General features: G+C 35.6%; 1 protein-coding gene across 1 annotated transcript in view; it reads left to right on the forward strand.

Annotated features, from left to right (window-relative positions):
- LOC149794792 (MMS19 nucleotide excision repair protein homolog) overlaps positions 1-26,193 on the forward strand; it is a 128,110-nt gene that overhangs the window by 68,983 nt on the left and 32,934 nt on the right. The window contains exons 14-18 of the mRNA XM_089964444.1: positions 3,149-3,359; positions 4,014-4,111; positions 11,556-11,714; positions 16,275-16,509; positions 17,473-17,581. Coding sequence (XP_089820570.1) covers positions 3,149-3,359; positions 4,014-4,111; positions 11,556-11,714; positions 16,275-16,509; positions 17,473-17,581 — 812 coding nt within the window. The remainder of the gene's footprint in view (positions 1-3,148; positions 3,360-4,013; positions 4,112-11,555; positions 11,715-16,274; positions 16,510-17,472; positions 17,582-26,193) is intronic.

The raw sequence follows: 26,193 nt of genomic DNA on the forward strand, positions 1-26,193 counted from the left end.
TTTCTCATCATATCTTGGTGGTCTTGAATGAAAATGGCACTGATTTGACATCCAATATGGCCACTATGGTGTCCATCTTGAAATTCTTGTTATTGCTATTCCTCAGTGGATAAACATATCAACATGTCATTTTCACAGGAAGATTTTTTGCCCGTCCAACATCAGTTATGGCCATCGTGGTGACCATCTTGAAAATCTTCCTATTGCCAATGCTTCTAAATGGATTATCATACTAAAGTGGGGTTTTCTTTTAAAGACTTTGTTATGCTGTCTAATTGTCCCTAAATTAAAATTGTGCTGATCTGAAATCTAGTATGGTTTCCATGGCATCAATCTTGAAAATCTGATCACTGTTAATCCTCCAGAATGGACAGTAATACAAACATGGGGTTTTCACTTAAAGACTTCTTATGATGTGTAGTTGGTCTTAAATGAAAACTGTACCAGTCAGACATGCACTGAGGTAAACAATCTAAACTGTACCAATCAGACATGCACTGATATAAACAATCTAAACTGTACCAATCAGACATGCACTGATATAAACAATCTAAATTGTTCCAATTAGACATGCAGAGATAAACAATCTAAATTGTACCAATCAGACATGCACTGAGATAAACAATCTAAATTGTACCAGTCAGACATGCACTGAGATAAACAATCTAAATTGTACCAATTAGACATGCAGAGATAAACAATCTAAATCATACCAATCAGACATGTACTGAGATAAACAATCGTACTAATCAGACATGTACTGAGATAAACAATCTAAATTGTACCAATCAAACATGTACTGAGATAAACAATCTAAACTGTACCAATCAGACATGCACTGAAATAAAAAATCTAAATTGTACCAGTCAGACATGCACTGAGATAAACAATCTAAATTGTACCAATCAAACATGCACTGAGGTAAACAATCTTAATTGTACCAATCAGACATGCACTGAGATGAACAATCTGGAAAATCTTCTTGTTACTACTCATTTTGAATGGATGGTCATATTAACATAGGGTTTTTCTAAAGGACTTTTAGATATTGTTGAATATGGCAAACCTTGTAAAAGCTACTTCTCCAGAACAGATGACCATTTAGGGTCTCAGTTAAAAAGTACACATTCTATCCACCTGTCATCTGTAAAGGAGTTTTCAATACTGGACCTTGCATTTTTTGACACAGAAACTTGTCTAGATACAAGTCAGTTTTGTATGTTTTTGCATTTCAGTGAACATGTTGATCATCTGCACACTGGCACTGATCTTAAGGTCCAGGGTCTCCACATAGGTTGTTAGTTATACTGGCTTGTTAGCATGATAATGCTTAGGTTGTTAGTTATACTGGCTTGTTAGCATGATAATGCTTAGGTTGTTAGTTATACTGGCTTGTTAGCATGATAATGCTTAGGTTGTTAGTTATACTGGATTGTTAGCATGATAATGCTTAGGTTGTTAGTTATACTGGATTGTTAGCATGATAACACATCAGGTTGTTAGTTATACTGGATTGTAAGGATGATAACACAAACAAGCATGAATTATTTTAATTATTTCACCCATTTATGGATACATCTAAAAAGCATAACTTGAATGATTCCACTTGGTTAATTTGTTTTTGTCACCAAAAGTTTTTAAAGATTTAATCGAACATAGTATTTTGTTATCTCTTAGCATTGAGACTAAAAATAGACATACTTTTGAACAACTTCTTTGAAACCACTTGGAAAACAATTGACAAATTTTGACAACATTATGGTAGCAAGTGCTTTAGAATTTATACAGATAATTGACCAAATTTGACAACATTTTGGTAACAATTGCTTTAGAATATATGCAAATGATTGACCTAATTTGACAGCATTTTGGTATTGATGGCTTTAGAATTTATAAAAATTATGCCTATTAGCCATCAGATATGACCACCATTACTAAACATGGAAAACCCTGCAAACATCACTTTTCAAAATAATGCAATGTAGCCTCAGGGCTAAAGAACTAACTCAATGGCAAGCATACCAATAATGCAGTGTGGCCACTGGGCTAAAGAGCTAACTCAGTGGCAAACATATGATAATGCAGTGTGGCTATCAAGCTAAAGAACTAAGTAGCAAACATACTGATAATGCAGTGTGGCCACTGGGCTAAAGAACTAACTCAGTGGCAAACATACCAGTATTGCAGTGTGGCTACTGGGCCAAAGAACTAACTCAGTGGTGAACATACTGATAATGCTGTGTGGCCACTGGGCTAAAGAACTAACTCAGTGGCAAACTTACTGATTTTGCAGTGTGGCCACTGGGCTAAAGAACTAATTCAGTTGTGAACGTACCAATAATGCAGTGTGGCCACCAGGCTAAAGAACTAAAGCTGTATGTGAGAAAAAGAGTCTTTACATTAGATTGACAATGGAGAAGCATCTCCAACAAGGCATACAAAACAAAGATAATTGCAAGAAATGATAAAAAATAAGAAGTCAGATTTTGTATACCAGTGTAACTCATGTAAAAAGTCAGACACCTTCTCATTGTGAATATGATTAAAGGACAGATCTCAGGTCAAAAGGTTACTTCCATTAGTTGTCTCATATGACATGCATGAGGGTACATCAGGCCTGTTTCTCCATTTCTATTACATTCAGCAAGGTACATCAGGCCTGTTTTTGCACTTTTATGACATGCATAAGGATATATCAGACCTGTTTTTACATTCCTATAACATGCAGAAAGATACATCAGGCCTGTTTCTGCACTCCTGTAACAAACAGGAGGGCACATCAGGCATGTTTCTACATTCCTGTAGCATGCAGGAGGTACATTTGGCTTGTTTTGACATTCCTTTAACATGTTGGATGGGTGCATCAGGCCTGTTTCTACATTTCCTAGCCTGCTAAGGGAAAGTAAAGAAGGTTACATCTGGCTTGTTTCTATATTCTCATGCCTGAAAGGGATAATTAAAGAAAGTCATATTGATGTATCATAGACACAACTTACAATTTTAGTATCTCTACATACCTGTATTTTATTTGCAGAATAAATAAAAATTAGTAATACAAGATTCATGCAATATTTTTTAAATATGTCAGATGTTAGTCTGATAAGAAAGAAAAATTATTCTTACCCTTGTCTCTTCCTTTTTGTTGCAGATCCAAATCCATTGGTGATGTACAAGGATTCTCTCTTATCTCATTACCTTACATTACTCCTGTCTGAGACTAAACCTCAGCTACAGGTATTGGCAGCTACTTGTGTTAGGAAAATCTTGTCTCTCACTGGCATACTCAGTGAAACAGACATAGATAACATCGCAGACAATCTTCTCACCTGTGCTGTGCAGACAACTGTGGCAGATGTTCGGTAAAATTAAGATTCTTTTTTTCTTTTGTGGACAGTGAACAGATTTGTTTTTATTGAAATGCACCATTTGTTTTAACTCACCCCCACCCCACATAATAAGAGTAAAATTTTGTATATAATATGCATCATGATGTTTAGGAAAATTAAAATTGTAACCATGTTCATCAGCACCCATGTTACTGGACTGGTCCTGCAGAATTTCATTAAATTTTTAACATGTGTATGCTGTATATACCAACATATAAGTGGAGTTCATCTGCAAACTCCACAGATCCAGATGTGCTGCCACATAATGTGCCAGTAGATTTAAGTTTATGCACTTTGTTAGGAGTACTCAGAGGGACAAGGAACATAGACCATAACCTGCTAGTGCATTATGTGATAGCTGATTATGGTTTGTGTTGTTTGCACTTTGGATTTGACTTTTAAACAAATATATGTGGTACCTTAGATGCTCTGATGTGGCTGGAGTATAAGAGAGTGTTTAAGTTTTTTTTTCAATGCTCAACGACTACATTGATGCATAGTGTATCCATCTGTCCATTACTCCATTTGTTACAGCTTGGTTAAATTTGAATTTAGGTCGGTTGTTAGGTATTGCCACCAGTATGCATCTCTGTTTCATAAGCACATTTCTATTTCTTTTCTTTTCAGGCAATCATGTTGTTCTGCACTATCATTGTTGTCTAGCTCCAGTCCACACACAATCATTTCCAGAGTCTTGCCAGAGCTTGTATCTAGGCTTAACATGGGTATGTGCAATATTGTAAAATATGTTTTTATTACATTCAGCATTTCTTAACCATCAGTCAGAAATAAATGCAAAAAGAATCCCATTCACTTCTTAGCTTATCTGGCAAACAGTTTAGTTTATGATATGGCCTTGTTTCTGTCATGTGTTCTCTGTGTTGTTTATATTGTAACCTTGTTTCTGTCATGTTTTCTCCGTGTTGTTTATAATGTAGCCTTGTTTCTGTCATGTGTTCTCTGTGTTGTTTATAATGTAGCCTTGTTTCTGTCATGTGTTCTTTGTGTTGTTTATAATGTAGCCTTGTTTCTGTCATGTATTGTCTGTGTTGTTTATAATGTAGCCTTGTTTCTGTCATGTATTGTCTGTGTTGTTTATAATGTAGCCTTGTTTCTGTCATGTATTATCTGTGTTGTTTATTATGTAGCCTTGTTTCTGTCATGTGTTCTCTGTTGTTTATAATGTAGCCTTGTTTCTGTCATGTGTTGTCTGTGAGGTTGATGGTATGGCCAGGAGTCTGTCATGTCTGCCACACACTTTGATATTTTTAGTTCTTTACAAAAACCCATTTCAGATAAATTTGCCAGGGAACATCCCGACATAAAGGTTTTTTACAAAAAGTTCCAGTCCATCATTAAACAGAAAACCTTTGAATGACTTATGCTAAAAGGTGCTGAACAGACTTTGACCGAATTTGACAAGAAGCATTGTGACTGTCAAATAAGGCCACTGTTCCTTAGTTCAAAAGAATTTCTCAAAAACTGCTGAACAGAGTTTTCACAAAATTTTACAGAAAGTATTCTGAAATGAAAGCTATCTATGTTTGCACAAATGATGCCAATATATCATCAGATGTGGTCACCATTATTAAAAAGATAAATAAAACTTAAATAACTTTTCAAAAACTGCAGAACCATCAACAAATATAGTCAGCATTCCAAAAGAAAACAGTAATAAAAGCTTAAATGATTTCTCAAAAAACATTGCACATAATTTTAATCTGACAGAAAGTAACCTTGCATATAGGCCTTTCATTCAGCTAATGTTGGTCTGCTGTCAAATTTAACCAAATCTGACAGTAATCTAGCATGAAGGCCTTTCATTCAGCCAGTGTCAGTCTGCTGTCATATTTGACCAAATTTGACAGTAACCTAGCAAGAAGGCCTTTCATTCAGTCATTGTCAGTCTGCTGTCAAATTTGGCCACTGCTACTTCAATAAAAGAAACAATAAATAACTCCAAAATTGAAGAAGAGAATTTGAACAAAAATCATCCTGGCATGAAGTCTTTCAAATTTGTACAAATCACACACTTTACCACTCAATGCTGCCATTTGATGCCAATCCCTTTACCACACAATGCTGCCATTTGATGCCACCAACTTTACCACACAATGTTGCCATTTGATGTCACTCTCTTTACCACACAGTGTCTTTTCCTGCCACTCACTTTACCCAACAAGGATGCCATTTGATCATTTGATGCCAGCCACTTTACCACACAGTGTTGCCATTTTATACCACCCACATTACCACACAATGCTGCCATTTGATGCCACTCTGCTGCCATTTGATGCCACTCATTTGACCACACAATGCTGCCAATTGATGCCATCCATTTTACCACACAATGCTGCCATTTGATGCCACTCCATTTATCAGCCAATGCTGCCATTTCATCATGGCATGAAGCTTTTTGAATTTGTACAAATCGCCCACTTTACCACACAATGCTGCCATTTGATGCCACCCACATTACCACACAACACTGCCATTTCATGCCACTCCCATTATCACACAATGCTGCCATTTTATGCCACTCACTTTACCACATAATGCTGCCATTTGATGCCACCCATTTTACTACACAATGCTGCCATTTGATGCCACTCGCTTTGCCATATAACGCTGCCAATTTGATGCCACCCACTTTGCCACACAGTGCTGCCATTTGATGCCATCCACTTTATTACACAATGCTGCCATTTGATGCCACTCTTTTACTATACAATGCTGCCTTTTGATGCTACTCCCTTTACTACACAATGCTGCCATTTGATGCCACTCCCTTTGCCACACAATGCTGCCAGGATGTCACCCACTTTACCACACAATGCTGCTATTTGATGCCACTCCCTTTAGTACATGATTTATTTAGTGCCACACATCAATTTTAACTCATCATTTATAGTTTGTTGAATTTCACAAGACATTTGGTGTGCATGAAATCTCCCACAAATTTATTCAAAGTCACACATATGAAAACATGCGCTGTGCAGGATATAATTTTTATTCAGCCATTCATATTAAAATGCTTGTCATGACATAAATCAGACTGGAAAAATATCATAGCACTGATCATGACATTCTTTTCTTTGTAACTGTTTACACCTCTGGATTCTTCAGTTGGACATGAATGGTCTTTAAACTAAATTTGATTGGCACATTGGGCCCTGGAACAAGCATTCTGTCATAGTTTTGAACATTGCATCAAGGAAGTTTTAGAAATGTGCATTTATAATGCAGTCTAGAAAACCCAAAATGGCTGATTCCCAGCATGATTCATCTTCATATGATGATTTAATTTGGAAAATATTGGCTGATGATACTGATGAAGGGAATTTATTTTTAAAGTTATGAAGAATCTCCGATTGTTGGAGTTGGGAAAATGTTAATGGAGATACTAATGAGTGTTACATATGAGTTTGATGTACTTGCTTGATGGATAAAGATAGCGTGCCAGTTTTAGCAGTATTTCAAAATTAAATATAGAAAAGGCAGAATAACTAGTTGAATTAAAATACAAAAAATTTAAAAGTAGAGTGCAATTTTCATCTCTTTTATCAAAAAATTTAGCCCTGTGGGATCTTTTGCTGCAAAATTGAATAGCCCCAAAAAAGTTGTTATAAATTTAATAAATAAAACCAAAACAAGGTATTAAGAAGTAAAGATATACTTATGTCTGGAAAAGCAGACTCTGGCATTAAGGGACTTAAAATCCTAGTACAGCATTATGGAACAGATAGTAAATCTGGCATATTGGTCAGTAAAGCACTGATTCAAGAATGTTAATAAGGGTTAGTGAGAACAGATTAAACAGTTTGATACTGGTCTTTAAATAACTTATTTCTAAACAAGAATGATGATAATACAAAATGAAGATTTTATGTATGTAATTTATATTTTGTGCTTGACTTTGGTCAATGATTGATGGTATAATTTTGGCCTACATTACTGTAGTCATGTAATGTCTACCTGATAACAAGTCAAGATATTCACTATACCACTGAATGCTTCCAGTCTGGATTTTCAATGTACCACTGAATGCTTCCAATTAAGATATTCACTGCACCAATGAATACTTCCAATCTGGATATATTCTATGTATTATTGAATGCTTCCAATCAAGATATTCACTGCACCACAGCTTGCTTCCAGTCAAGATATTCACTGTACCACTGCATGCTTCCAAACAGGATATTCACTGTACCACTGAATGCTTCCAATCAAGATATTCACTATACCACTACTTACTTCCAAAACTGGATATTCACTAAACCACTGAATGCTTCCAATCTGGATATTCAATGTATTACTGAATGCTTCTAATCAAGATTTTCACTGTACCACTGCATGCGTACAATCTATATATTCAATGTATATGTACCACTGAATGCTTCCAATCAAGATATTCACTATACCACTACTTACTTCCAAAACTGGATATTCACTAAACCACTGAATGCTTCCAATCTGGATATTCAATGTATTACTGAATGCTTCTAATCAAGATTTTCACTGTACCACTGCATGCATACAATCTATATATTCAATGTATATGTACCATTGAATGCTTCCAATCAAGATATTCACTGTACTACAAAATACTTCCAATCAGGATGTTCACTGTACCACTGAATGCTTCCAGTCAAGATATTCACTGTACCACTGCTTCCAATCAGGATATTCATTGTGCCACTAAATGCTTCCAGTCAAGATATTCACTGTACCACTGCTTCCAATCAGGATATTCAGTGTGCCACTAAATGCTTCCAATTAAGATATTGAGTGTAACACTGCATGCTTACAATCTAAATATTCAATGTATATGTACCACTGAATGCTTCTAATAAAGATATTCACTGTACCACTACTTACTTCCAAAACTGGATATTCACTAAACCACTGAATGCTTCCAATCTGGATATTCAATGTATTACTGAATGCTTCTAATCAAGATATTCACTGTACCACTGCAAATGTTCAATGTATATTTACCACTGAATGCTTCCAATCAAGATATTCACTGTACTACTAAATACTTCCAATCAGGATATTCACTGTACCACTGAATGCTTCCAGTCAAGATATTCACTGTACCACTGCTTCCAATCAGGATATTCAGTGTGCCACTAAATGCTTCCAGTTAAGATATTCAGTGTAACACTGCATGCTTACAATCTAAATATTCAGTGTATATGTACCACTGAATGCTTCTAATAAAGATACTCACTGTACCACTGAATGCTTCCAATCAAGGTATTCACTGTACCACTGCATGCTTCCAATCAAGATATTCACTGTATCACTGCATGCTTCCAATCAGAATATTCACTGTAACACTGAATGTTTCCAATCAAGATATTCACTGTATCACTGAATGCTTCCAATCAGAGTATTCACTGTACCACTGAATGCTTCCAATCAAGATATTCACTGTATCACTGAATGCTTCCAATCAAGATATTCACTGAATCACTAAATGCTTCCAATCAGGATATTCACTGTACCACTGAATGCATCTAATCAAGATATTCATTGTACCATTGCTTGCTTCCAATCTAAATATTCATTGCACCACTGAAACTGAATGCTTCCAATCAAGATATTCTCTATACCACTGCTTGCTTCCAATCTAAATATTCATTGCACCACTGAAACTGAATGCTTCCAATCAGGACATTCACTGTACCTCTGAATGCGTCTAATCAAGATATTCAGTGTACCGATGAATTCTTCAATCAAGATATTCACTGTACCACTAAATGCTTCTGATCTGGATTTTCACTCTACCACTGCATGTTTCCAATCAGGATATTCCCTTTACCACTGAATGCTTCCAGTCAAGATATTTTCTGTACCACTGAGTGCTTCCAATCAAGATATTCATTGTACTACTGGATGCTTCCAATCAGGATATTCACTCTTCTATTGAATGCTTCTAATCAGGATATTCAGTGTACCACTGGATGCTTCCAGTCAGGATCTTCACTGTACCACTGAATGCTTCCAGTCAAGATATTCAGTGTACCACTGCTTCCAATCAGGATATTCAATGTACCACTGAATGCTTCCAATTAAGATATTCAGTGTACCGATGAATTCTTCCAATCAAGATATTCACTGTACCACTAAATGCTTCTGATCTGGATTTTCACTGTACCACTGCATGTTTCCAATCAGGATATTCACTGTACCACTGCATGCTTCCAATCAAGATATTCACTGCACCAATGATTGCTTCGAATCAAGATATTCCCTTTATCACTGAATGCTTCCAGTCAAGATATTTTCTGTACCACTGAATGCTTCCAATCAAGATATTCATTGTACTACTGGATGCTTCCAATCAGGATATTCACTCTTCTATTGAATGCTTCTAATCAGGATATTCAGTGTACCACTGGATGCTTCCAGTCAGGATCTTCACTGTACCACTGAATTCTTCCAGTCAAGATATTCACTGTACCACTGGATGCTTCCAGTTAGGATCTTCACTGTACCACTGAATGCGTCCAATCAAGATATTCACTGTACCACTGAATTCTTCCAATCAAGATATTCACTGTACCACCAAATGCTTCTAATCAAGATGTTCATATCAAGTTAAGACAGTCTTCCTTTTCGTGCTCTTCTTCATGATTTTTATTCCAAGTAATGATGATACTCTTCCTGTATTTTATTCTCATATTATCTTGTCTTTAATGAGCAAAACATGAAATATGCCTGATCTATTCATATGATAATTGCATGTCTGTATCCTTTAGTCACAAAATGACATTGTGAAATGAAAGATAAAAGTACCTTCTTTGTTTTATTCAATACATCTGAGTATTGTGTAGTTAAGATATTGACCTTTGTAACAATTTGATTGCTTTTGAAAGCATTTTCTAAAATCAATTTTTATACAGTGGTATTTTTATAATAAATCCTACAATAGTTGTCTTTGTTTTCATTTAGTACTCCTCGTTAGATAGAAATGAAGGGGCATTTCTACCATCTTTGCTTATAATGACCTCCCCTCTGCCCATTCAAATGACCTTCCTTTAACGAGATGATCACCACTCCATTTATGACAGCACAAGCTTGGTTTTGGGGTGTGAACAGCTTATAACTTTTGCTGAAATCACCAGGGCAACTTTTTTAATTACTAAGCTAATTCACATTTTCATTTCTACAGAGGTTAATCTTACAGTATTGTAAGATTTATTTAACATTGGATTGATTTAAAACAACAATTCAGCATAAGCACTGATGAACTTTTTACTGACATTCCATAAATCAGATGAGTCATTACAACAAGCATGATTTGCAAGACATACAAACACTGCATAATACATTGATACAATTGGACAAAACACACAATGCAAAACTTAGAACAGAGCAAGCAAAGCATTTTAAAAGGCAATGATTACAAGTGAATTTAATATTGTGATAAATGAAAACCACAATATATGATAATTTCAACCACAAAGATTACTGCTAAAAATTGAAATTGAAATTAAATACAGAAGCACCAAATTAGAACTGTAAAAGCATGCTGCAATGTAGCTTGTGCCTTGCTTAAAAAGAAAGGAGATAACAGTAGGGCACTTGTCAGTACATACAGCAAGGACAGAGAAACAAAAAACACTGACACAAACATTAGCTGTCATCATCATGGTGGGGGAGTATTATTTACAGATATTACATTTACAGTCTTTACCATTCCAGAATAGCATTAAATTTTGATTGCCGTCTAAAGTGATTTGGTAGCTCTTGTAAATCTTTCAAGTGGGTCTGGTTGTATTTATTCTCATATTTCTTCCATCAACAAAACAATATTCCATGCCAATATATGGGCCACCAGGAAATTTTATATAAGTTGTAAAAAGAACTTGTGCGATCAGTTGTACTGGAATAAAAGTCAAAATTGTACATTTAAACTGTATTTCATGTGATACTAATTTTACATATGTTCCTCAGTTTGTTGGCGTATTCAAAATTCTTGCATCACAAATAAGTCCATTCTTGCATGTCATTCACATTTAATTTGAATTTGTATTAACATTGTTTAGAAAACTGTTTTTAAAAACTTGTATAATGACTTACATTCTGACCTACAATATTTAGCCTGCTATTTTGCATTATCATGAATGTGCTGTACAGCTCATGATGTATTTATTCCAGACCCAATGGATGCAGATGGAGATCCTGACACAAAAATCCTGACCTCAAAGGCCTTTGTCAGGGAAACAATGGCATCAATAGCATCTCATCCACTAGTCATAGAGAAAGTTTCGTACCAACTTATCTCACATCTTCAGTCATCCCATTCAAGTGAGAAAGGTAATATATCTAACACACAAGACCAAGAGTCAATAGTTTTTTTTTCAATAGCCATAGAAAAAGTTTTCCACAGTCATCACATTACAGGGAAGAAAGGTACTATATCTAACACACAAGACAAAGAATCAATAGCTTCTCAATCTGATTAAAATCAGATCTCCACTGTGAAGATCTGACAGCAGCCACTTAGTGGTCATGTTCTGGTGACCTTTGAAGTGGCCAATAGAAATACATCTTTCAGAAATATGAAAATGAATCAAATCGTTCTGTACACTTTGATGCTTCTCAGACGTAATGCACAGTCTCACAGACATAAAGATATAAGACTGTATCAGATTGGCTGATAAAATTAGCAGTTAGGGTATTAATGAAAGTCTTTAGAACATGACCCCTAAGCAGTCACTGTCAGTTATTCACATAGGACAGTGGAGAACTTATTTTAATCAGACTGAATAGCATCTCTTCCACTGGTCATAGAGAAAGTTTTCCTAAGTCATGACATATAGGGAAGAAAGGTACTATATCTAACACACAAGACAAAGAATCAATAGCATGTCTTTCACTAGCCATAGAGAAAGTTTTCTGCAGTCATCAAGAAGAAAGGTAATATCTCTTGGGCTCTTGGGATAAATAATAATGGAATGAATCATATGCATGGTGTGGGATAAGAAATCATGCCCTTAAATGTTCATATTATTGGATGGAAGTATGCCACTTAACTTTTTCATGTCATTAAATGTTCTTACATTGGATAGAGCTATGCCACGTAACTTTCTCATGTCATTAAATGTTCTTACATTGGATAGAGCTATGCCACATAACTTTCTCATGTCATTAAATGTTCTTATATTTGATAGAGGTATCCCACATAACTTTCTTTCATACACAAACTGTCTCACATGTATGGGATTGAGAAAAGATGAAAACTAATTTTTGACACCTTTATTAATTGTAACATAATATAGTCACTTCCACACAGTGAGTTTGTAATTTTATGCCAAAAACTGTATTTCTTGTGTCACTTCAGTAAAGTTCTTGCTTTTCAAATTGCTTTAAACAGGGTTCCCACTGTACCGGGAAATTGGGAGAAAGTTGGGAGAAATGATAATTTTTTTCCCGACCGTGAAAAGTCCTTGAATTTTGCAAATATTGATGAAAGTCGGGAAAAACCCGGGAATTTTCCCCCACAACGTGACGCTCGAAACAATTACGTAATTGAGTCGTAACTGATCTGATTGTGAGTTTAATTTATCGATTTCTAATCAGAATATTAGGAGGTTGCAGTATGGATTATTTATGTGTTGCCATAAATATATTTGTTCAAACAATCCAAACATTCAGTGGATTAGATTCATCTAGTAGACTTTTTGTTTCACAGACAGCTCGATATTCATATTTTTTTATTATTATGGAAGGTATGAAAACCAGTCTAGCATCACAAGAGACCAGCATGGTGGTGTTAAAGCATAGTCCCTTAGCGGATGGGCTAGCAAACTTAAACATTGTTAAATCGAGTTATACCTGCATGAAATCAATATGAATTTTTTTTATTTTATCAGAAATTATTAGAGTATTAAAATCGTTATGTCTTTAATCTGCTGAAAGATGATGAAACTAATACGTTGATGAACTTTGAGCTGGATAAAACTAGCAATTTCGATAGCATGTCGCATGAGCACACAGAATCTCACAACCGTCATTTTCAAATATTGTAGAAATTTTTTTTAAAATAAAAACCGTATACTGGTTGTAATAAAAATACAAAAACGAAAGAGCACAAAATTCTCTATATTTATTCCGAGACCAACTTCGGAGTTTTGTTGTATCACGTGATTACAACATTAACATGTGCTCTCTCACGTAGGGAGCGTACGAAGCGGGTAACCAGACTACTCAGCTTGGCGAATCAGACTGGCCAAGTTTCTTGTAGTTGTTCTCGAAATAAATATGTTAAGAATTATATGTTCTTTCTGGTTTTTACAAAAAGTATCAGACTTTCATTTAATATAATTGAAATTTTGTACAACAACATTAAAAAGGAGTTTGTTCTTGATATCATGTGACTATTGGACTTCTGATGTCGTTGTTTGAGATTTGTGAAGTCATGTGACTATTAACGCAAATGGCGAGTACCGGGTCAGGTTTCATCTATGCTGAGTTTTGTCTAGTCTGTCAGCAGGTTAAAGACATAACGATTATAATACTTGCCATTTTTGAGAAAATAAGTAAGTTACCTATTGACTTCATGCAGGTATAAGTCGATATAACCTAGTTAAAATTTGGTAGGCCCACTGGTAAGCTATCTTACGGTGGCGGCAGATTCCAAATTTGTTATGTAATTGCTCTGAACCCACACGCCATCCAAAATGTCCAAATCTGAAAAAATGGGGTTGGAATATTAAGCAGAAACCTGGACTAGAAAACTTTCGAATCTCTGAGCTGAACTTTGGTGCGAAACTATTACACAGTGACGTGTAGCTTGAAGCATTGGTTTCAGATCTTAAATGGAATGCAAGAGAAATGGGAAATTGTTGTCCCTTTTATTACATATTAAGAAACAAAAATAGCCCATGTATCAATACAGGTTTGGGGACTGGTTTATTGAACTACAAGAAGACAAGTTGATTTTACAGAAAATTCAGTCCTTGTTTATACAACAGTATATAATTTTGAAGGTCTATTGTCAAAATTTAAATCAACCCTTTTGTAAATCATCAGTGTTTAAATCATGGAATTTTTAACCAAATTGTCTTAAGGAGTTTAGGTTGGTTGAAAAATCTTTGAGATTTTATTTCAGGGTTAATCTTTTTTTCGTAACAAGATAAGATTCTAAAACTTTGCATTTATTGGGTTTTTTTCATACTGTGATAGGAAATGTTTACTTTTGTATAACATGCACACATATTGCTCTAGAATTCTTTAGAATTAAAGGTTTGAAAGGAAACAAAATAATGTATGCTCATTATGTTGTTTCCATGTATCAACATAATGCAGGTCAGCAAATTAAAGTTAGAATTTGTATTCTGTACATTGAAATGGCTTTAAATTGCCAGTTTATGGGAATATAGTCAAATTTGTTTCGTGTGACTCATTTTGTGGTTTTGTATATGATCATCTTTTCTGACATATGTTTTGGAGAGTCTTGAAAGAAACATCTTCAGATTTGGAAAATGCATGTTTTATAATCCAAAATGTTCTTTAATTCCATTCAGTAATGGTCATATGTTAAACTTGAAAAAATTAATTTCATCCTAGAAAAAACCTGGAAAAGACCTGGAAATTTATATTTAGAAAAGCGTCAGAACCATATTTAAAGAAAAGGGTAATATTAGGCATCCAGAATTCAGATGATCCTTCATCGGTAAACATTTGAACTTTGTAATTGTATTTAACAAATGTTAGAAGTTTACCTGCATGTCTCAGTTTGTGTATTTTTTTACATAAACAAACCATAATATTATATTCCAGCTGTTTCATCTTTTCTATTGCCTGTATGATTAAACATATTTTTGTAATAACCTCTGTTTCTGGTTTTACAACTGCCATTTTGTTTTGATTGTCATCAGAGAAGTACTCAAGTAAAGATGTAGATTTAAGTACTGACTAAGCAAGACCAAGTACAAGTATCCATGTTTAATGTAATCAAGCTATCACCCTCTGAGTCTGAATGGGATTTAAGAAATAACAAACACATATGTGAGTGACAATGAAAAAAATGTATTATCCTCTCGTACTAATGATTATAAAATAAAGAAACAGGACAGTGAAATAAATACAAGAGTACATAGTATGAACCCAATGGAAAACAATGACGAAGAACAAATAAATAATTATTTGGAATATTCACTGACTCTGTGACATTATCTTAGATAGTCAAAACACTACCTTACCTCTTTTCCCTAGAGTCAACCACTATACTGACATTCTCTTGATAGTCAGACACTATAATGACATTTCTCTTTATAGTCAAACATTATGCTGACATTTCTCTTTATAGTCAAACACTATGCTGACATTTCTCTTTATAGTCAAACACTATGCTGACATTTCTCTTTATAGTCAAACACTATGCTGACATTTCTCTTTATAGTCAAACACTATGCTGACATTTCTCTTTATAGTCAAACACTATGCTGACATTTCTCTTTATAGTCAAACACTATGCTGACATTTCTCTTTATAGTCAAACATTATACTAACATTTGTCTTACATATGACCAATGTTTACTTGACGTTTCATATCATGCTCTTGACCTGCTTTCCCAGCTCCGTCACTTTAACCACCCATGCCTTCTATGCGCACACATGTTGGCACTTCTCCTGGCAGTCTTTCATCAGCATATATATATATATATATATATATATATATTTATAAAGAGAGAAAGATATTCCGGTTATGAAATGTCTACATTTTGCAACACAATAATATATATTTTCCACAGTCACGAAGTGTCTACATTCTTCAGTCTGATAGTGCCCTACAATGTCATTAAATGTAAGCCAATGCACACCTGACAGCTGTGTTTACTTATTGCAGATTTATTCTTAATTGTCTTTCAGAGGGGAATTTGGAAGAATTGTGTCATACAGCAAAGTGTTTATTTCAAGTTGTCAGTACTGGTGTGTCCCATCAGACTTTACCTGGCTTTTTTCATTCCAATCTACTTCCTGCCATATTTGACTTTGCCATCATCTTATGTAAAGAGTATTTCTCAAGGGATGACACTGAGGTTGAGGATTTACTCTCTTCATTAGCATGTTCCATTCGGGCTGTTGTTACACATCTGGAGAAAACGTATGTACAATTTTTTAAGTTTTGTAAATTTATCTTGCTTTCAAATTGATAAGTATGATATCCTAATTAGGGTTAAAATAATCTGAGTAGTCACAAAACTGCATGGATAATTGTCAGAATGTATTTTTGTGTATTTATTAATGGATAATTCTTTGATTGAGGTTTTATGTATTAATTTCCATTCTGCTCACCTGTGTATCAGCTGTGTTTTATTTTTTCTTTCTTGTCTTTTCACTTGTTTGTCTATATGCATCTATGCAGTTGTAGCTATTTTAGCATTATTTTTATTATTATTTAAGTCTAAAACAAATGATTAGTTCAAATATCACATTATTCAAAAGCAGACTCAGGCATAATTTAGAAACTTTTTCCATTTTTTTCCATTGTCCTTTGAAAGTTTTTATCTTCTTTGAAACCTTTTTCATAAAAGACCCAGCAATAAGTACTCTTGTTTTTTTGTTGTACCTTCTGAGAGAAGATACCAGACATAACAATGCTATTGCAATAATCACAGCAGCGACACCATCTCAGTGTTCAGAGTTTTTGCGCAAGCCAATGAAAGTATTTTTAAGCAAGCCAAAATAATTATCTTAATGCAGACATTAATAAAAATTTTGTGCAAGCGAATAATAAAATTTGTATGCATGACACTATTTAAGTTTTTGTAATTCAAATATTAAACTTTTTTGCAGGTCAATAATAAATCTTTTGTGGAATGCAGGTTGTTATGCAAGCAAATATTTAAGTTTGTGTGCAAGTCTATAAAAAAGTTTATATGCAAGCAGATAAAGTTTATGTGCAAGCCAACGCCAAGAAAGGAGAGTCTTGTTTTATGTTCGTATCATTCAAGTTAAAAATTCTCATTTTCTGCTTTAATGTTTAAAATATTCCATTTTTTTTTGTTGCAATTTTGTGCTAAAATTTTCTTTTATAATTAAATTTGTTTTCTGTTTCTTTTTTCAGTCAACTTGAGACACTGTTAAACAGTGTTGTCAAACTGTATCTTGACGGCAGTTGTGAAGATATGAATCTCAAAAATTTGCCCCAGACAGATAAATTTAGACCTCTACAGGTATGTTAGATGATACAAGGCCAATATCTTTAAAATTGCTATACTTCTCAACCTTCTGAGCAGTCTCAGGGGAGGGGGTGAGAATCATAAAGTTTGTTTTGCCATCACAAAGGTAGGAGCAGTTATGTAAAGTTGTAAAATTTTTATTTGCTTTTTTATAAACCTATTTTAAAAAATGGCCGGAAAATCAATTTTTAATATTTTTGTTGTTGTTGACGCTTTTTATATACTTTCAGATAAAGCCTAGCAGGTAGACTAAGGATTGTCATATGTCATTACCACACATGTATATACACATTAACAAGCGCACACACGTGTACTTCATGTATATCTACCTACACATTAACAAGCACACACACACATGTACACCATGTATACATCCACATTATAAGCACACACACATGTACACCATGTATACACACATTTACAAGCACACACACATGTACACCATATATACATCCACATTACAAGCACACACACATGTACACCATATATACACACATTTACACAAGCACTCACATGTACACCATGTATACATCCACATTATAAGCACACACACATGTATACACACATTAACAAGCACACACATGTCCACCATGAATACACACATTAACACACACACACATGTACACCATGTCTACATCCACATTATTAGCACACACTTGTACACCATGTATACACACATTAACAAGCACACACACATGTAGACCATGAATACACACATTAACATGCACACACATGTACACCATGTCTACATCCACATTATAAGCACACACACATATACACCATGTATACACACAGATTAACAAGCATACACACATGTACAAGTGAAGACAACAAGCTTTGTAAAATTTTAAAAAAATATTTATTTCCCTAGAAAACAAAGTAAAAATGACAAAAAGAACTTACAGTTTTAGGAATCAAATCCAAAAATATTCCAAGAATAATCCAAGAATTAAAAATTAGAAGTCCTACTAATAAAATGTTCTAATGAATCTAAGTTCAAGTCCCAATGAAATTCAAAATGGAAGGCGATGACGTATGCTATACAGACATGATTTTTCTCCATTTTAAAGTGGAATTCCACTTTTCTTCTGACTTGAATCAGATTTTTCTTGATATAGTCCGTTTTTTATATCATCTCCGATCCGGTTTTTTTAAAACGGTCTGTCCAATCCCATTCCATAATGACCCTTGTAAATATTTTATTCCATATATTAGTTAACACAAAACTCTTATAAAGAGTATTCTGATTGGCCAAAGGTTTAAATTCATCCAATGAATCTTCGTGTAATAGAAACTGATGGCAGTGGAAAGAAGAAGCATGCTTGCAAAACATGGTGTACCTGAGTTGTTGAGAGAGAGCATGACATGAAAAGTTTAGATAAAGGTTTAAAAATGTATTGAAATGGGATTGGCTGGAGCGAAAAGTTGACAGAAATTTAGTTGGTCAGTTTATAAGAAAACTGAACACTAGAGGACTGGCATTTTGTTGTTGTTGTTGTTGTTATAGGGTTTAACGCCATTTTTCAGCACAAGATAAGCTATACATGGCGGCCAGTATAAATGGTGGAGGAAGAACCCGGGAAAACCCCGGAAAGAACCACCGACCCACGAGAAGCTACTGGCAAGCTTTCTCACATATCCACATTGGCCGAGCCCGAGACTCGAACCTACGCAGACAGAGGTGAGATGGCAGTGATCCGTGACGGAGAGCGCTTTAGACCATTCAGCCACTTGGGGCCCCCTGGCATTTTGTGACTTCTGCAAGAAAGATCTGAATTATCATAATCACGGTTGGAAGAGTTTGGAACAGCACCTACAAAAGAAGCTCCATACGGAAAAATCGAAGCTCAGAAGGCATTTGGAAAAAGTGTAATTTATTATGATGAGAAGAAAGATTTCTTGCATGAGAGAACAGATGTAGCCTTCTGTCGGAATATGCACACTACATGTTGCCAACACAAGCACCAGCTTGAAAGGAAAAAGGCTCTCATTGAGATGGAAAAGAAATGATTGCACATTGAGCCAAAAACATTGGTAACAAAAAGGAGGGCTAAAGAAATCTAGCATATCAACTGGTTGTGTCATTTGGAGAAAAAGACAAGTGAATGTAAGGGATTATTTGTATATAGTTGATGTACTTTGGTGTTTATTTTACAGATTTGTTATGAAAAGAGAGAAGTATAATATATTTGCTGCAAAAATTGACAAATTATTGTGATGTGATGATGATGTGAACACTGACATGCACATGAAATAACTTTAGCATCAATAGTATTGGAGAACAAATTCATGTGACTACGAATATTGTGAAATTATTGAAGTAAAGTTGAACATTTTCTGTAAATTTATTAGTTTTTCAAATGATTATTTTGGTTTATTTTATGATCATAACTTGTAACAGGAGCAATTTTTTATGAGTGTAAAATGCGTTCTTGGCAGTACCCAAATATTGGGTGCACTGCCCCTCAAGACCTGGGGGAAGACCCCCAAAACCCCCGTAATTTTTTTTATAGAAGACCAGAATCATGTCTGGCCATAGTCAGTGTAGTACTGATGTGTCTACAGTTCTTTTTTGAACCACAGAAAATAATATTCCAGATTTGAATTCCAAATAAAATGTAAATAAATGTCTTTGTCCAAGAATTCTTTACAAGCACTTAAATATTTCCAGGGAAAAGAATTAATCTTGTAGAATCCAAATAATTTGAAGAAAAATTAAACTTTTACTCCAACTGGTCACAAGAGAATTAGCACCTTGATGTCTAAGTCTTTAAAAGCCCAACTGACTAAATTCTGTATAGAAAAGGTCATACAATAATTTAAGATGCAAAACAGATTCCTGTATGAGGGTCACGTGATCACTTTCTAGAACAAGATAGAAACTAAACATGCTTAATACCACATACTCCCATTACAGCCTCGATTTCACTAATATATCCCACACTAAAAATGAATTAAAAAAAATTTAAAAAGTTGTTTACTTCTACTCTTTCTGATTCACAATCAAGGTAAGGAACTAGGTCAGCTTTTAGATACAAAGTTCTATTATTAGGTGTTAAAAAAAAACAGGGAGAAACTAATTTTTGAAAAATATCAAATTACAGTTTAAAAAATTACATTGCATAGCATTAATGGAATAAAAAAATTAAAGCTAATACATATACAATTAAATCAGATATAAATTAAATCAAATATACATAACAATCTATACATCCACATTACAAGCACACATAGATGTACACCATGTACACCCACATTAACAAGCACACACACACATGTACACCATGTATACATATTAACAAGCACACACACACATGTACACCATGTATACACATTAACAAGCACACGCACATGTACACCATGTATACACATTAACAAACACACACACATGTCCACCATGTACACACACACATTACAAGCACACACACATTTACAACCACACACACACATTAACAAGCACACTCTCATCAAATAAATAAAATATACAAAGTATCTGTTCTTAAAATCCATTAAATTGTAGTTGCTGTCATTGCTGCTGTCAACTAATTTATTGGAGGTTTTAAAATTAATTTAGATTGCATCTTTAGAAACTGGATGGTACTTTTGTTCAAAATTCCATGAAGATCTTGTTAATTTTCTAAAAACTGAAAATTATCTTTCTACATCTGTGTCGATGCAGAGTGTTAAGTGTTTGCAGTATGTGCAAAGTGTTAAGTCTGCAGTAGGTGCAAAGTATTTTGTGTGTGCTCTTGCTGGTGTTTGCAGTATGTGCAAAGTATGAAGTGTTCCCCCTTGCTGGTGTTTGCAGTAAGTGCAAAGTATTAAGTGTTTGCAGTAGGTGCAAATTATTAAGTTTTCACCCTTGCTGGTGTTTGCAGTATGTGCAAGGTATTAAGTATTCCCCCTTGCTGTGTTTGCAATATGTGCAAAGTGTTCAATCTTTGCAGTAGGTGCAAAGTTTTAAGTGTTCCCTCTTGCTGGTGTTTCCAGTATGTGCAAAGTATTAAGTTTTTGCAGTATTTGAAAACTATTAAGTGTTCCCTCTTGCTGATGTTTGCAGTATGTGCAAAGTATTAAGTGTTTGCAGTAGGTGCAAAGTATTAAGTGTTCCCCCTTGAAGGTGTTTGCAGTATGTGCAAAGTATTAAGTCTTTGCAGTAGGTGCAAAGTATTAAGTGTTCCCCCTTGAAGGTGTTTGCAGTATGTGCAAAGTATTAAGTCTTTGCAGTAGGTGCAAAGTATTAAGTGTTCCCCCTTGAAGGTGTTTGCAGTATGTGCAAAGTATTAAGTGTTTGCAGTAGGTGCAAATTATTAAGTGTTCCCCCTTGAAGGTGTTTGCAATATGTGCAGAGTGTTAAGTGTTTGCATTAGGTGCAAAGTATTAAGTGTTCCATCTTTCTGGTGTTTGCAGTATGTGCAAAGTATTAAGTGTTCCCTCTTGCTTGTGTTTGCAGTATGTGCAAAGTGTTAAGTGGTTGTAGTAGGTGCAAAAGTAGTAAGTGTTCCCCATTGCTTGTGTTTGCAGTATGTGCAAAGTATTAAGTGCTCCCTCTTGCTGGTGTTTGCAGTAGGTGCAAAGTGTTAAGTGTTTGCAGTATATGCAAAGTGTTAAGTGTTTGCAGTATATGCAAAGTGTTAAGTGTTCCCTCTTGAAGGTGTTTGCAGTAGGTGCAAAGTGTTAAGTGTTTGCAGTATATGCAAAGTGTTAAGTGTTCCCTCTTGAAGGTGTTTGCAGTAGGTGCAAAGTGTTAAGTGTTTGCAGTATATGCAAAGTGTTAAGTGTTCCTTCTTGCTGCCATGCCTCACAACATCAGACCCCATTAACCATGAGTTTTAAAATATGATTTTGCTGGGCTTAGCTCACTGCAGATGGCTCATCCTTCTCTGAATCAGAGCTTCATTTCAACATGTTGACTTCAAAAATAAATCACACTCCAATAGTGACACCATGCCTGCCCAACCTTCTAGACAGTTTTTGGAATCTTGAAGAGTGTCTTTTTTGGTCATTGCATGTCATACAAATAAGCCTGATTTTTTTAACTGAGAATAAGTTATCTACTTATACATAAAATTAATGGAAATTCAGCCACAAGAAAATAAACTAAGCCCCTTTCAGTGTTTAAGTGTGTGTTTATAACAGTGCTCCAGATGTTCTGGCATTTATAGTCGTAAGCTGAATAAACCAAAATAAACCCCGACATTCTTGTTTACAGAACTCAGTTGTAAAGAGATGAATGATGCTGACACATCCATTGTTATTACTTCATCATTTCCCTGTTACTGTCAAACTAAAGTTTCTTGTTTCAGAACTTTAATTTTTCAGATAATTTCAAACAGTTGGTGGATGTGGGTAGAGGAAAGGCCCATGGGACACCCAACGTGTTTATTGTGTACAAAATGTACATAAATGGATGCATGTCATGTGTTCTATGGTTAGAGGAAGCTTGGGACTCTGCTTAAAGCCATCACACATATGGAAGGAAGCACATTCTTCCCCTTCTGTATTAATAAATCTCACTTAACTATAAATACTGGTACTGCCCTGGAGCCAGTAACATATATTTCATAAAGGATTTTCTGCATTCCCCTGAATAAATGAGGGAGGAGCAGTACCTTCCCTACATCAGACTGCGTTTACCCTAATAAGACAGGGAAATGTTGCTACATTTCTGAGATAGTAAAAAGATACTTCTTTAGGGTCCTAAATAAAAGAGGGTATAGCAGCGCCTTCGCAAAACATGGTAGTGAGTTTTCTAAAGAAGGCATATTCTATCATTATGGGCAAGTAACTTGCATGGTCTGAGTGCACTCCCCAACTACAGTTTACTACTGCTTCCTCGATCTTGATTGTTAGTCAAATTGCAAAATGGTTGAGCAAAGGTAAAGAAATGGTGAGACAGAATAAAAGTTTGTCTGTCCCCTTTTGCTACATCATTGACCTGCCTGGCCTCTGAAACACCCTCACTTGGAAATTTCACAAGTGGACATTTCAGTGGCTTCTTTTGCACATATCTCTGTTATATTTTAGAGTCAAAAGCCAGGTTATTAGTGACCATAGCTTCACATGCTGATCTGTTTTGAGCAGCTTCCTTCAGTTTTCTGAAGGAAGAATCATTATTATCACCTATTGCCTTGCAGTGATTGTTAGAGCCTGTGATGAAGACTTTGTGACATGCAATGTCTATGGCGATGGTGTAGTCAGCCTGTGGCAAAGACTTTGTGACATGCAGTGTCTAAAGTGATGGTGTAGTCAGCCTGTGGAGAAGACTTTGTCACATGCAGTGTCTGTGGCAATGGTGTTGTCAGCAGAGCTTCTTCATCTATGTAGATATGTATCATTGGACTCGTCATTGTTTTTTCTTGAACATAGCAAAAACCTTCTGAGGGCTGCACCCCTGAATTCGGACACTTTATTTGGTGGGCTCATTTTCACTATTGCCTCTCCAGGTTTTATGGATGAACAACTTAAGTCCCTTGTATCAGTTCATGACCCATCAAAATTGGCCAGTGTCTGCACACATCCTAATCGAGTCATGGATCAGCCACAATTCTTACCAAAGCATAATACACAACAACAACAGGAAAGTTGCCAACCCTCCAATAAGTGTGCTACACAAATGCAAAGCAATAAGTGGAGAGACAAGGGTAGGGGAATGTGGTCTACTTTTGCTTCCACCCACAGAAACAAAAAGGGGAAAGACATGTCATCCCTAGGGACACCACTTCCACAGTAAATACTTCTTCCTTTAGTATTGGCAGGTGCTCGATTGGCTGTCTTTGGAGGCCTGATGGAACATCACAGAAGGTCACTGGGTCTTTTCTGTTGTGGAATGTGTATGTCTGTTCTTCATAGAAGTCCCTTCTCTTTCAAGGACACCATCTTCTTCGATCTATCAAACAAATTAAAGGAAGAACTGCATATCCTTCTTCAGAAGGGCACAGTGGGGAGGGTTCAAAACATCAAGTTACCAGAGTCATGGGAGTAATAGCTGTGCACTTGAGATACATGAGGATCCAGTATTTCAATGACACAACACAAACAGCTCCTATGCAGACACATGACCCACTGTTGGTCTGTGGTAACACAGTTGGGACTGATCCCAAATTTAGAGAAATAAAAACTTGTTCCATCTCAAGATTTCATGTACATAGGAATTAATTTCCTTCCTCCCTGGGCCAGGTTCATGTTCCCCCAGAGAGGATACACAAAATCATGGAACCAGACCTTGGCTCACATCAGCAGTCCTTAACCAGGTAAAGTGTCAAGAGACAGTCACAGAAAGTCTATCACCAGTCGCTGAGCACCAAACACTGGTCACTGGGTCACCATACACTGAAAACCAAATGCTGGATACTTGGCACTGATCACCAGATAAATGTTATGTAGGCTGCCATGCTTGATGCAGAGAAATTCAGAGGCTAATCCCTTCAATGGCCTTGCATGGTTTAAAGAATCAACAACACTGGTCCTGGCTAAACCAGAGAAGAAACATAAGCCTGTGACTCTTTCTTCTAAATGTTTTAGAACAGAAACTAAAAGAACCATCAGACTTATTAAAACTCTTTTACACCCATCTTTCTCATGACATGGTGGCCAGAGGTGCCAGGGGAGAAAGACTGTTGATTCCCTTTTCCTAAGAGAGAAACAACCCTCCCTAGGGAGTCATGCCCTCTCTTGTCAAGTTTCTCCTCAGTACTCCAGTATGTGCTAGATTTTTCCATTTTCAATAGGTTTTTGGTTTTACCTCATGGACAATCGGTGGGTTCTTTCTACAGTATGGGAAGGTTATCGGTTTGACTTTAGGATCGTCCACCTCTTTCAAAGTCCCCAGTCAGGTTCCACCAGTTTGACTTACAGGATCCTCCACCTCTTTTAGAGTCCCCCATCTGGTTCCACCAGTTCCAGATGATATCTGTATGGCAAGAGGTGTGTATTCTTCAAAGGAAGGGCACAGTCGAGAGGATGATGAACATCCTAGTCCAGGGTTTTATTTTCCAGATCTTTCTACTTTAAAAAGGGGAAAAGTTTCTATTATTCATCTTTCCCCATTGAGCATATTTCTTCTGCAATAGTGGTTCAATATGGATAGGTCTGCTTCAGCCATTAGGCCAGTGATAGAGCTGTCTGTATTGTTCTTCAGGCTGCCTATCTTTACGTTGTCGTCAGGAAATTCATGAGTTATGTATGTGATAGGATCTTTCAATTTTGGGCTCCTCCTTTAGGTCTAGCTTCACTCTCATAGTCTTCACCAGGGTGATTGGTATAATAGCAGCTCATTAAAGTCATTTTGGGTTTCTGGCTTAGAATCACCAAGTTCCTATTGTACTTACGCTATGAATGATTAAGATAGACTCCTTTGTCCAGTTAGAGCTTTGCATTTCTGTCTAAATCAAAGAGATGGGGAAAAGGCCATAATTGTCTGATTTCTCCTTCTCAAAGGTATGTTTGGCAGCCACCATCTTGAGGTGGACTGTTTGCACTATTAAAGGATCTTTATAGTAACTGACTGAGATAGATCAATCTTAGAGTCTGGACTAATACTGCATCTTGGGTTACTTTAAATCAATCTTCTTTGGATAATATTATGATAGCCAGATTTCAGGCAA

This window comes from Sinohyriopsis cumingii, chromosome 7, assembly GCF_028554795.1.
Source record: "Sinohyriopsis cumingii isolate HCF-2022 chromosome 7, ASM2855479v2, whole genome shotgun sequence".
Lineage (NCBI taxonomy): Eukaryota > Metazoa > Mollusca > Bivalvia > Unionida > Unionidae > Sinohyriopsis > Sinohyriopsis cumingii.